This window comes from Bradysia coprophila, chromosome II (genome assembly GCF_014529535.1).
Source record: "Bradysia coprophila strain Holo2 chromosome II, BU_Bcop_v1, whole genome shotgun sequence".
Classification (NCBI taxonomy): domain Eukaryota; kingdom Metazoa; phylum Arthropoda; class Insecta; order Diptera; family Sciaridae; genus Bradysia; species Bradysia coprophila.
In genome coordinates, this window is record NC_050735.1 from 3,501,607 (window position 1) to 3,515,958 (window position 14,352).

The following is a 14,352-nucleotide window of genomic DNA, read 5'->3' on the forward strand; positions in this document are numbered from 1 at the left end:
GCATCCTTATAATACTGACACTATTTCTTTATAAAAAATTATACTTAAATAAAGTTGAATTAAGCGAAATGATATATGTATCGCCACCGTTTACAAACATGATCGTCACCACAGCCAAAAAGTGCGTGCCCAGAAGATATAGGAAGGAATTCAAATGAATGAGTTGGAATTTACTATATTTTTCGATCAAAGAGAAGTAACAGGCACACATAGCTTAAGAGAAATTTTAATAGGAAGGAATACATTCCGTGCTGGTGCGAAGAGAGCAACCGTCTGTACTGCTGCACAATGAGATTAAGGAAAACTAAAGTCCCGGAGCAGCTAAGGAGCTTCTAAAATAATTGGATGAAACGAGGAAGAAAAAGTTGACTCAAACAGTTGAAAGCATGGACATGCAGATCGAGCAGAATAGCATGAGCTTTGATTCGAAAAAAAAAAACGAAAATGAAACCGAATAGAATCGCACGAAAATTGGTACAAACGTTAAAAGCTCCGCACGACAGAGATTTTCTGAGCCGGATAACCAAAAAAATCTTGATTTCCGAAAAAAGACACCAAAGAGTAGCGAAATCTCCAGATGTTTCTCCACGACGAGGCTCTAAATATCATGAAAAAAGGACGAGCTAGTGGATCTGGATCCGATTCGATCCACCCAGAATTTCTGAAGAATTCTGGACCCAGATGCAGAACATAGCTTGCAGGCTTCTTCACGAACATAATCAAGACGAACATCCCACCACGAGCGTTCAAAATAACAAAAGTAATGGCACTTCTAAAACCGAACAAGAACGAAGAAAAACCTGAAACGCTAAAATTAATGGAACGTGTCCTGTACAACCGAATGGAAATTGAAAAAATCCTGCTAGATGACCAAGGTGGTTTCCGTACCGGACATAGATCCGATGACCAGGTCCTTTCACTCACCAATTACATCGAAACTGCACACGCAAATTTCGCAAGTTTTTGTACGCCGATGACAGAGCATATGCGTTCCACCACAAAAAAAATTCCAAGAATTGAACAAAACATTGAACGAAGACATGGTAAATTACGATTAATACTGCCGGAAGTGGAGATTAATTCCAAACGCATCGAAAACCGTCGCATCGGCCTTTCACCTGAACAACCGCGCAGACTCCTTAGAGCTAAGAATCTGGTTCAACGTCTCGTGTCTAAAACATGAATTCAATCCAGCCTATTTGGCGTGACTCGACCGTTCGCTAACTTTGAAACAAGAAGAAAATCAGCACAAGAAAAAACTTGTTGAACAAATTAACCGGCACCACTTGGGGTGTATCCGCATCGTGCCAACAAACAACGAATACGATGAATACTGCTGCTCCTCGTGGATAAACAGCGCACACACACAAAAAGTAGACACACAACTCAATGAAGCCATTGAATCGTAACTGGTACGGTCGGATCCAAACCTCTGCCATGGCTCGACGCTCTCTGTGATAAAGCACCACCAGAAGTAAGAAGGCAACACGCTTTTCTAGAGAATACCAAAAAGCCCTGTCGATTCCCAACATACCTCTCGGCTGTAATTCCGGAAACCGTCTATCGCCACAGCAACGCAAGTACACGAACACATCTTCGACACCAAAGATTCATGGAAAGTGACATGGGAAGACTCTGGTATGCAAATAGTATTTTTCGTCTTCGCCTCGTTAGGACAAGCTTAAGACGTGTCCTGAAAAAATTCTGCTTTCGTCACAAGTCACGAACTACGTTTTCTGTGCCGTAAGGATCATAATGAGACGAAAAACAAAACAAAAACATTACAACAATTTCAGCTTTTCTCAGCAATCACTTTTCTATCGCAGGTGCAGTGACGAAATACGTCGAATTATGATTCTAAGGCCCAGAAACTCACACTGGTGCAATTTAAACAGAATTCGTACGGGCGAATAGTCTTAGTATTATAAGAATACTATTCGCCCGTACGGACGAATAGTGTTAGTATTATAAGAATGCTATTCGCCCGTACGGGCGAATAGTCATTACGTTATTTTTAACGATCAAGCAAAAACTAATAAAGTTCATTTATTACCATGTCACCATGTGAAGGTATATTAAGTACCGGGTGACTTCCCTTTTTTGTACAAAAGTGTAAGAGAAGAACATCTATCCAACTTTTTTATTTTGTTAAAAAGTCCTCGTTCCACATTCACAAAACCTACGTCGCATCTACTCTGATGTAATGAAAGGGTAATCAAACAGAATAATAGACAGCTCATACGAGTGGGAAGTTGATCTTGAAAATTGAAAATGTATAAGAAAATTGAGAACTAAAAAAATGGTCGAAAATCATTCCACCTTACGCTCGATGGTTTCCAAAGATTATTTTTGTCAAATTTTACTGTCATTTGCGTGGAGTCATTAATATATGTATTAAATTTGACAAGTTTTTAAAAAAACATTTCGAAAAGTGTCAGTCAAGGGACCTGACCCGCCCAAAAGTTGGGAAATCTTACCTTGTTGGGGCGCGAACCCGTGATCTCCAGTCCAGAATAATCCACCTGACCTACGGAACATGTATGTGACGAATGTTTAATGTTAATGTAAGCTACACAATGCATAACCGTTGATAGGTAATATACATCCCTGTAGTAGCTGTATTGTGGGTACATGAGATACACATTTTTTTTCGAAAATTTTTGAAAGATTTTCTTTTGGCTGACAAAGGATTTTCTATGAATATTTGCCCCTCGGTATCAACATACACAAACACATATTTGTAATGGTCAGCTTTCGCATAATGCAGATAATACAATTTTCAATATGTGCGGTGTTACAGTAGTTATTTACGTATCTTACGTATACAACTTTCCATGTAAGGGGCCGAAAGCCCGAGAAAATTTCTGCAAATTTCTCCCGTTTTCGGCTCCGAGCCATGAAAACCTTATTTTCTCCCCTCAATAGGGCATGAGATAATTGTTTTGTTGACGATTTGTCGAATGACATAGTGAGAAAAGTGCAACACTTTCTCTCCCGTGGGGAGAAAGTTAAACTTTTCTCTCTTGGTCTGTCACTTTGTTTATGTTTTCAAAAAGGGCACGTTATGTTCACTTCTTAGAGAAATGATATATTCCAACTCAAACGAAATTGCGCTCGTGTTGGATTTTCCTACTTTCCTACCTCGGTAAACAAATAACTATTGTGGATTAGATTCTTTCAGAACTTTTTGTCACGTGGGAAGGAAATAGAACTTTTCTCTCTTGAACTGTCACTTTGTGCGAAATCGTGACCATCGCTTCGCTCTGGTCACAAATATAACTTTTGTTGGAATTTTATATATTCTCCTCTTGGTAAAGCAATAACTATTGTACATAACAACCACAAAATCCAAGTATGCGTGTGAATTCTTATAGTCTGAAAATTCTTTTTACTTACGTGTGGATGTGGATGTGTATGTGTTGCCTCGTCTTCGGTTCCAACAAATCCATTACGTACATGAATACCTGTAACAGGAATTGATTTTGCCGTCTTTCGGCTACGGAGCTACGATGTAAAATTTTTGTTCAAGGGCTATCATAATGAGGGGAGTGAAAGAAAATCCTAGCCACCCACAGCCGAAAGAGGGTTTAAAATTGCAACGAAATACCCACGAAGTTAACGCTTTCAGTATTGTCGTATGAGTTCACACCGACTGATGAAATGTCACAAAATCTAGAAAATCATTTTCCATCAATTCCATTCGATAAGTGTAGAGACAAAGGTTTTCTGCTGTTAAACAACTTTTTATTTTTCTCGTGGAGCTTTTCCAACGAAAAAGTCTTACAAATACACAATTATTTTTCAATATTAAATGGTTACGCGCTATGCATGTATATAACAATATAATCTCTCTCTATAAATATCTCTCTCCCTTCTCGGTCTCTATGTTACTTTCTGTTTAACTAACATTTTCAAAAATACTTCGCTTTCAATTTTCCTTCCAAGCACTTAGAACAAAAATAAGTCATCGAACCATCGACAAACAAAACAACATTATGCGATGTGAATGGTTGTATGGCTTCCGGTAATTTTGTTCTTTTTATGAAACCACCAATGAAAGCAATAATCAATTACATTCCGTTTAACTAAACACAAATTTTTTCATTCTATTGATGTTATTGATGCATTGCTGATCGTTGATTGTGAAACGTAGTCCGGAAGCCACAAATGCAAAACAACAATTTTGTGTTTGCTGCTTAGAATTTTGCCGATTGTTTTTCCTTCCTTTCCTCGATTGGAAACAATTGAAAAACTGTTACGCGTGTCGTTGGCTTTGGAATGAAGAAAATTTGCTCAAAGTCAGTCGACATAGAATTACACAAAATAAGATCGACAATGAAACCCCACAATGGTCGGACTAGCGTTTACAATAAATTCACATGATGGTTGGATGGTTTGGCGATGATTTATACGTTTTGAGTTTAGACATTTAAAACGGAATGCTTCTTATTGGATGTGGGTGTTGATATACCAATTACTGCTAATTTGCCGTCACGCAATGGAGCCAATATGTGAGTGTTGCCGGGCGTCACGACTACCGTTTGGATTGGAACATGCAGCGGTATATCGAATACTGGTTTCAATCTGCGGAGAATTGAAGCGATTAATTAGTTGGTAGATAGACGACATTAGTGACGACGTTCGCCTTTACATCTCGAGTGAAAGACATACAAATTTGTAAAAGAGTTTAAAGTCCATGCACAAGAGATTCACTTAACTTACCCATACAATCGGCTCATTGTCACCTGAAACAAATGGAAAATCGGTCATGTTACATAGACACCTTCCACTACACAAACAAAAAAAATGTTGTTCTTACATCTCCGGCATCATCGGCAACCACAAGAAAATCAGATGCCGTTGTCAGTCCAGTAACTCTACCCGAAACGTACTTTGAACCTAAATGCGAACCGTTAATACTGTACGAATGAACGGAATGTGATTTGTCGTCGAGCGCAGAGAATGTTATGTGACCTATAAATAGCAAGCGATTGCGTATGAGAAATGAGTTTGAATTGTTAGATTAGCTGGACGGGGTGTGTTACCTTGATACGATATGGAAATGAATGTTATTTCTATTGTCGTTCCCGTGCAACCAACTGGTAGTATAGTTCTAACAAATTGTCCTTCTTTGATCGTGTAAACGTTCACTGTTCCATCCTGGAGCACAGATATAATGAATTAAAATTGGACAAGCGTCACGCCCTCGACTACAATACGAAATCAAGTAATCAGACCACTCACCACACTTCCTGAGACAACCAAATCTAGCTCGGTCATAATAGATACACAAGATATTGTATCGTCATGACCATAAAGTGTGTGAATCGGTCTAGGCGTTAAACTGTTGGTTGTATTCATTTGGCCAAGTGATGATGTTGTTGTCGAATTAGTAGATGGAATGTTTACACCAGTGGTTATCAACGACCATACTATCAATGTGCAGTCTTTCGATCCAGTCACCAGATACGAGCCGCAGTTATCCAAGGCGATGCAGGTGATGACATCTGAATTTGAGAAATAAAACAAATTAGAAAATCAAACCAGCCAATGGTTGTCTATCGTACCGAGATGACGAGTTATCGAGGCTACATTTTTCCCACGGCTGACATTGAATACTTTCAGTGATGCATCCCATATTCCGCCGGCATAGACGTGACGTCCATCCAAACTAACAGCGAAAAGTTGTGAATGAAGATTGATAGCCGGATGAAAGGGACCAGCCAGGCGTTTCCTATTCCTATAAAAGAAGATCCGCAATGTACCCTAACACGACCGCGCGAGAACCGAGTTACTTACTTCATATTAGTTGTGGTGGCATCGATTTCGAGCAGAAATCCCTTTTCCTTGTCTTGAGACACCCACGAATTGCAGCCCAATATCGATGATTTTGAAATGGACACCAGAACATCCGGACTAATTTGTAGAAATGAACGTGGTGGAATGCGGGGCGTTCCCAAGAAGACTACAGGATCTTTGTCGCTAGTAAATTCACATGTCACGTTAACAATTCGATCGAGAAATGCGGTCACATCTGGCTTCTTCAATTCCATTTTGAGTAATTTATGCAGCGTTTCGTCTTGACTGAGACGCCGAGGATGAGGTTCACGTAACAGTTGTGATGGAGTTTGTCCGAAATTGTTAATCATGCCTGTGAACACCATTGATTAGGTGAAGTTATAATTTACCGACAGCCACACACTCACCTTCGACCGCTTCACGTTCTATTGGATTGGAGATTTTGTCCAAATCAACCGCTCCCTCATACGAACAGTAATAAAAAACGTTCAGCGCTTCAACGGCCCTCGGTCCCTTTTGCTTGTAACCGAATATCAGATCGATCCAATGGTGCAAATTGTGCGACACATATTCCGATTCCAATGCTCTGCGGTGAATGTTAATAAAATCCTCTGGTGTATTGGCCCATGGTGGTAGAATTACATCGTCCACTCGTTCCTTTGTAACTTGTAAAACTCCCAGGTCAAATTTGTTCATATTTTTCAAAAATTCCGGGAAATAGAAGAACTCCGGAATGAGTTCCTTCACATCGTTCGGATTGTCCATCAACAATTTGAATGTCTGAGGAATTGAATGAAATTGTCGATCAGCCACATCGAATCGCCCACTCTGAAGTTCAATGTGCAACGAGGTGAACGGTTCAACGCGCAACAAATAGTGCAGAACACCAGCCGAGTTCGAATAATGGGTGCCGTAATGGAATTTCGGTATGCCACCCGAAGTGTCTTCAAAGCCATCGTATTTCGCTCTAACTTCCTCTTCGTTTTTCGGATTAACCACCCCAATCGGTTTGCTTAAATCGCGAAAACTTTTCGGATTCGTCAAGTCCAATACATCACTCGTGTAATCGGCTAGAATCCATGGAAAGACTGGATATTGACTTAAATCATTGTACGATCTACCAGCAATCGTATTCAAATGCATCAAATATTCGAAATTTGATATTTCCCTGTTCACCCACTTCTGCGTCAGACCCGATGCCTTTAACAATTCCGATGGTGATCGACCGGAACCGTACAAAATATTTGGCGGCTGTAGACTGAGAATTTTCGTAAAAATTTTATTTCGCGTTTTGGTTGTGAAATTCAGGAAGTAACTGGTCTGATCAATCAGGAACACCTCCAGAGCACTTCGTCGTAAATTGTATTTGCGAAGGTGAACCTCTTTGATTTGGGTCATTGGAAATCTGAAATTTATACTTAGTTGACTCAAAGGACTGAGTACGTTGTGACCTTGCAATCACTTACTTGAAGTCGTGGTTTTCACCATCGTCTCCAGCTTGGCTGAGGTCCACAAAACTGAATTGTTTCGACGTCACTTCTAATCGTCCTTTCACTTTGGTCATTAGAGTAACCAGATCGCATTCCTGAGAAATGACAACTTTCTCAATTGGAATTTCCTGCCTGAAACGAAATCGAATATTAAATTCCAGTTGCCACCACACAAACCAAAAACTCACTGTTGCGGCTCCGAGCTGTTTCGGATTTCCTCTTCCAACATTATCACCTCATCTTCGGTTAAAATATCTCGAATAACAGCCGGGGTAATTGATGTCCCGAAGTCGGTTGAGATCCGTCTACTAACGGTTTCATTGGTGTTGGATGTGTTATCACGTAAATTAGAAGCTGCAAGGTGTGTGTCAGGATACAAGGATGGCTCGAGTTTCAGTCTCATTCGAGCCGCGCTTTCATGATGGGACAGTCGCCAGAATTCTTCTTTAGGTAAACTGTAACAAGTGAATCAAAATGTTACTTTCAATCGAAATCAATTCTTATTTTGTGTGGAAACTCATACGATTCCCTGAAGAATATTCGAGTTTATAAGGATGAGTATAAAAGACAAAACAACAAGCGAATCATTGCAGTAAATAAAAGACTGAAGTTAATACAGTTTACAAAACATTTATTGTTGGCCTTATATAACTATGAGTATATTGCAATTCTTTTATACAAATGATTAACTACTTTACATTAGCGTCGTCCCGAAGATTTACTGAATTATCCGTCAATCCTTTCAAACGTTCACAGCCTTCAAAGTGATCGTAGTGAAATCCGTTAAACAACAACAGCTTTGGCAGCAACTGGTGCTACTACAGTCTTCGCGGCTACAATCGGAGCGGCAGCAACCACTGGCACATCTTTTTGCACAACCGCATTGAATCCATTGACAGGGTCAGCATAATAGTTAACAGTTCGTCGCGAACCGTCTGGTTCGATCAACGAATAAGATCCCTTCACAATGTCACCGTCGCGGGTTTCTTCGTGAGCCTTGGAATCACCGGTCAGTGAATCTTGAACATTGTACGCGTACTGGTATTGGGGCAATACATCGAATTCCGTATTTGTTGCTACAACCGGTGCAGAGGCTACTAATGGCGCAGAAGCCACTAAAGGTGCTGCATGCGCTGAAGCCAACAATCGTGCAGCAGTTGGAGCTACAATTTTAGCAGGAGCTGCGACTACAGGAGCTTGACGAACAATCGGTGTTGAATAGGCTGCAGTAAATGGAGCTGCTACTTGAGCGGTGTATGCCAGTGGTGCAGCGTTTGCAACGAAAGGAGCTGAATACGCAAAATTTCGAGCAAAGTATGGAGATGCGGCTGTATAGGCTAGTGGGGATGAATAAGCAACGGGGGCAGCAGCAAACGGTGAAGCGACTAATCCTGCCTGTGCTGTGTAAATCAGCGCACAGGATAATGTAATCTGGAGAGAAATTGTGAACGTTATTTTTGAAGTCGACAAAGAAGTTTATCAAATTGTAAACGGGACACTCACGTAAAGCACATTCATTTTTACTTTTAAGTATTTGTTTTCACTGTCTAAACGAAGAAGATGAACTGACTTGTCGACATAAACCTGCACACCGTTTTTATACCCACAAAAAAAAATGTTGCACAAATTTTGACCACACCAACAATTCTTTTTTTTATTCGTAATGTTTTAACGATGATTTGAAATTTAAAATTGAAAACAAAAATAATCGTCAAATCACGTCACGTACTTTTATCAAATCTGTGCGATGTGTTAACAGTGTGCCACTGTAATACACAAAACTATTTTTAATGGTTAACACGTCAAAATATTTTAATTTAATCTTGGCTACCTCACTGAATTGCGTTTCGATTTGTCGTTTATTCATTTGCATGTAATCCAACGGTGTAGGATATGTGCGATCTAAAGTAGTTCAAAGTCATTATACCCTCAGTATTAAGTAGCAATGCGATGATCTCTTAATTTTTCACAGGATGATCTAATCGAACTATAACTCGATTTTGATCGGAGGTCTGAAAGTATTTCATCTTTTTCGGAGGAATATTCTCTAAAAATTTGACTTTGTTATTTATTTCCGATAGACTAAGTCTAAAAATCATTGAATTATCGGTTTTTTCCACTTCACGTCTTCACTAAAATGCAGATGGAATCTTAATCATTTTTCTCTGAGAAATAAATTTTCAATTTTATTTCTATCAATTGATTATAAACTCAATGCGCGGGCTTGCTGTTTAATTTTACAATTTAGGAAATTGTTCTAAATCAAGTGTAATTATCTATCTTCATAGGAGAGTCTACATACAAAACATTGCACTACAGCCCCCAGAGGTATTTTTACCATAAACGAATGCACAGAGACTACAGAGGAATTTGTAATTAATTTCGAATTAGTTTTAAACATAGAATAGTTACGCGAATAACAAATTAGTATTCTGGACGTTGGATATTGTTTTTTTTTTACAGAAAATGATTTGGCTCGATCAAGTTACTATGTGGAACACTAGTGGCTAACGAGAACCTTTGATTTTCAGGCAGAACGTGATGTTTTTGTTTGGCAAACATTATCTAGGTAGTCCCAAATGTTATAAGGGATCATTCATAAAAAAGTAACGCTTTTTCAGTGCTGTGTTCACAATTAAATCTTCAATAACTCGAGAAATAGGCCTGCGACATTAAAACTATCTTCTATCCTCCTAATATACGTCCATAAATGGACCATAGTCTTAACTGAATCGGAATATCAGAACAAATATCAATCAAAAGACTGAATTTTAGATCACTATGAGGGATTTTTTTGAAAGTGGACCAGGCTCCGTCGGAGCTATTTTTTCGCGGCGGTTTGTTCATATGCCCAGATAGCCCTTGGCCCCAATAGTCCAAAACCGCTGTCGTTTAATTTTCATATTTGCGTCTTGGCTGGTGGTGAAGGTGCAAAAGTCGAAAAAAGGGTGTTTTTATACGTGATTTACTGCCGCTACAGACAATGGACACACATGTGTGGCGGCTCGTTGGATAGGTACTGTCCAGGAGAACCGGGGCAAGCATAGATATCTTACATGTTCTGTGCCATTGTTCGAAAATAACAAAAATATTGTGTCAGTCAAAGGCCGTAAATTTTGATGAACTTCAAAAGGTGATATCTCGCACCTGGAGAAAGTTTATGGTTAGATCATTCGATGCAGACATCAAAAATAGCATAATTCGTGTATTTTTCGAAAATCAATATTTTGCTTTCGAGTGAAGGAAGACATTTGCTTTATACCCAAAAAAGTATCCTGAAACCTTTCACTTCTATGGCAATTGAGGTATAATTGTAGAGCTGGGTTAAGCCTCTATCAGGGCAACCACTGATCTGTACAACAACAGTCACCAGGTACAAAATATCACCTAATAAAGCTCATCAAAATTTCCGGCCTTTGACTGATACATACTTTTTGTTATTTTTGAATAGTGCTTGAGTACACATTTGATATCTGTCTTTGCCCCGCGTCTCCTGGACAGTACCTATCCAACGAGCCGCCACACATGTGTGTCCATCGTCTGCAGCGGCAGTAAATCACGTATAAAAAACACCCTTTTTCGACTTTTGCACCTTCACCACCAGCCAAGACGCAAACATGAAAATTAAACGACTGCGGTTTTGGACTATTGGGACCAAGGGCTATCTGGGCATATGAACAAACCGTCGCAAAAAAATAGCTCCGACGGAGCCTGGTCCACTTTCAAAAAAATCCCTCCTATTTATTATTTTTATTACTCTGCCAAGTAAATACTTTCTCATGAAATTTTATTTCAAGTTGAAAATCAAGTTGATTTAATCAACTCGTAACATTCTATAGATTTTTGTTGATAATACATTTGGCGACCGTAATAGTATGTTGTGTTACAAGTATTGTAATGTTGATTTTTTCAGCACTAGACCCAAGTTTTCCTTACGAGCGGAGCGAGTAAGGAAAATTGGGTCGTGTGCTGAAAAAATCTCATTACAATACGTGTAACACATCATGCTTTGTGCCAACCGAGAATTGAAATAGACAAATGCACAAAAATTCAGAAATTTCATTGTGCCACCGAGAATTGAAATACGACGGATTTCAATATCGATAACTAGATTGAAACGTCCAAAATTACAACACCCGTTTTCATGGCTTATTACAACACTCAAACCAGTGTTGAAATGAAATTCGTATGAGTTATTACAGCATTCGTTTAAAAAAAATGCAAAGCAACGTGATCGATCAAATTCGAAGAGTGATTGTTTACAATGAAAATTCTGAATTTTTGTGCATTTGTCTATTTCAATTCTCGGTTGGCACAAAGCATGATGTGTTACACGTATTGTAATGAGATTTTTTCAGCACACGACCCAATTTTCCTTACTCGCTCCGCTCGTAAGGAAAACTTGGGTCTAGTGCTGAAAAAATCAACATTACAATACTTGTAACACAACATACTATATCTGTTGTCAGTTTCGGGTAGATAAAATCGATTATTTCCATTAAATTTATTTTAAAAAAGTCGGGAATTTTCAACACATACCGTAGAACAGTTTTTGGCTTAGTGTAACGTTCTACGTCGATTAAATAAACCTGCCAATTTTCAAACTTTAGATGCCTCTGTTGCATAATTCGTTTTATGCAATTCAGTGACGATATTTGTAACTTACGCCGCCTGTGTGCAATGTCGTATGAACGTATTTTATCGAACTAGTGCGATAAAGAATTTGCAAGAAGTTTTGTCGAACTATTGCGTCACACTATTGTGAAATGAGATTGTTTTTGCTCGTTTGTGTAAAATTGTCAAACAAGCTGAAGCCGAGAATATTTCTTGTCGAAGCTACGATACCCCATTACCATTGTCTTTTGTACAGCCATCCACATTATGATGTCTTTATTTTTCGACTCTAATGCGGTAATGTAAATCGACTTTCGACTGAACATAACTTTCTCAATTAAATAAGTAACAAGAAATCGACAACAACAATGTAACGAAAATGATAATTTCTATCCAGAATATGACCCAATAACCAATAGTAATGAGTCTATCGAGTTATATCTACAAATGGTACATGGATGTTGCATAAAGCAGCTCAACAATTCAAACTTTTTTTTCTGATTTTTTCGTCGGAAATACATTAGTCATATTCCTATAATGCAGGTTGTCGAGCCGACAACAATTCCAAATATATGTAAGTCTCTGTTGGATTGCAATTATATTTATTGCACTTGTAAAATGTGTGCCTTGGTATGTACACACATTAGATGTGGACTGTGTGTATAAACGAATAGAATTTATAAAATTTAAACATTCATTGCATCTGCAAGGTAAGATATGTAGCCGACATTTTTTTTTATAAATAAAGGAAAAAAATGATCAAGCATTTGAATTAAATGGACGCAATGTAATCGAAATTGATGAAGAAAAAAAAATGTTTCGATTCTCAATTTAAACTGTCTGTTCAGATGAATTAAATAAGTGTATCTGAATACGTGCTTATGGTGGGATTAAACGACCAGACCATATAATGTGTCGCATTGCACTTTGATTCACGAAAAGGCTTATAAGCGTCAGCGCAGCTTCCTTTCGTTACAAAGTAACATACACAATACTGTCGTCATGATCGTTAAGGTAAACATTTGAAAACGAAAAAAAAGTTCTTCGAATCAAAATCAAATCGAAACCAATTTCAGGTTGTGATCTTAATGTGCTTCGTGTTCGGTTCACATGCAAAACCGATATCAGTTCATGAGGGTGTTCATTATGCAACTGCACCAGCGTATTCGTACGCATCCGCTCCGCTGCAAACATACGCCGTTCCAAAGGTAGTGGCTCCAGTGGTTTCAGCACCAATAGTCTCACCCGTTTACCATACGCCAGTCTACAAGCACATCGAACCGGAACCCTACGATCCGAATCCCGAATACAGTTACAGTTACGGCGTTAACGATCCTCATACGGGTGACAGTAAACACGCCGAGGAATCGCTTTATAATGGAGTGGTACGTGGTAGCTACAGTTTAGCGGAACCGGACGGAACCATCCGAAAAGTCACGTACACAGCTGATAAAGTGAACGGTTTCAACGCAGTGGTTGAGAAAATTGGAACACCCAAGCATATAACGCCACTGAAATATGTTGCAGCCGCACCCGTTTATCAGGCACCTATTGCTAAATACGTTTCACCCGTAGCACCCGTTTATCATGCTCCGATTGCAAAATATGTTGCTCCAGCTACCGTCTATCATGCTCCAGTCGCCAAATATGTTGCTCCGGCTGCTGTCTATCATGCTCCAGTCGCCAAATATGTTGCCCCGGCAGCATATCATGCACCGGTGTATGCCAGTTATCACGGATATCATTGATACGTGTGCCTTTATAGTTGTTAGAATCTCATTCTCAAGTTAATTTAATTATTTAAACAGAAATATTTAACGAAACCTGCATTTAACTGAATAAAAGAATTTCAGTGCTCAAAAAGTGTTTTCTGTTATTCGGCGGATTCAGAGGAAAGATTTGCATCCGTTGGGTTAAAGATTAAATCAGGTAGTTGCAGCTGATGACCTAATTACACTCGTAATATCATATCAAAATTAAATGCGTAAAAGAGTAAATTAACCTTGATTATGTGCAACCTGCAACATTAAATGTATAATGAAAAGCTTACGCATTTTTTCGATTATACTTTTTACGCAGTTTTGTCACGTCGGAGAAAAAACTTATGTAAACTGAAAACACATTGCTACATAAAAATAGTGACACATATTTTATCCAAACAAGTAAATCTAATATATTCGGAGAAGAAAAATAATAAAATAAATCTCAACATGAATTATGCGTGCGCGATTAAGTGAATTGGCAATATTTTCCAATCATTATTTGGAGGTATAGAAGAAGAAAAAAAAACTGAAAGGAAGTGGTAAACTGTTGCAATCGCAAATCAATCGATGTTAAGATTACATTCATGACTTTTGTTTTCTTACATAGTTGTTACGGAAAAGTCGATTTCAAGTTGGTTCACAGGCACTTTAAAGAGCGCGCCGATAAACAAACAGTTGGAGGAAGA

The 14,352-nt window shown here is 38.7% G+C and overlaps 2 protein-coding genes across 3 annotated transcripts in view; one reads left to right on the forward strand and one right to left on the reverse strand.

Annotated features, from left to right (window-relative positions):
- Positions 1-3,727: 3,727 nt before the first annotated feature.
- Positions 3,728-14,352, reverse strand: part of LOC119066458 (neurobeachin-like protein 1) — a 51,203-nt gene continuing 40,578 nt past the window's right edge. For both annotated transcript variants that reach the window (XM_037168974.1, XM_037168967.1), the window contains 10 exons: positions 7,478-7,744; positions 7,266-7,421; positions 6,207-7,204; positions 5,800-6,151; positions 5,568-5,740; positions 5,245-5,507; positions 5,046-5,160; positions 4,820-4,974; positions 4,723-4,745; positions 3,728-4,584 (listed from right to left, as the gene is read on the reverse strand). In XM_037168974.1, coding sequence (XP_037024869.1) covers positions 4,422-4,584; positions 4,723-4,745; positions 4,820-4,974; positions 5,046-5,160; positions 5,245-5,507; positions 5,568-5,740; positions 5,800-6,151; positions 6,207-7,204; positions 7,266-7,421; positions 7,478-7,744 — 2,665 coding nt within the window. In that variant the 3' untranslated portion in view covers positions 3,728-4,421. The remainder of the gene's footprint in view (positions 4,585-4,722; positions 4,746-4,819; positions 4,975-5,045; positions 5,161-5,244; positions 5,508-5,567; positions 5,741-5,799; positions 6,152-6,206; positions 7,205-7,265; positions 7,422-7,477; positions 7,745-14,352) is intronic.
- Positions 12,810-13,766, forward strand: LOC119067183 (larval cuticle protein A3A-like). Its single transcript, XM_037170009.1, has 2 exons — positions 12,810-12,917; positions 12,980-13,766. The coding sequence occupies exons 1-2, from the start codon at positions 12,906-12,908 to the stop codon at positions 13,649-13,651; spliced, it is 684 nt and encodes a 227-aa protein (XP_037025904.1). The 5' UTR covers positions 12,810-12,905; the 3' UTR covers positions 13,652-13,766.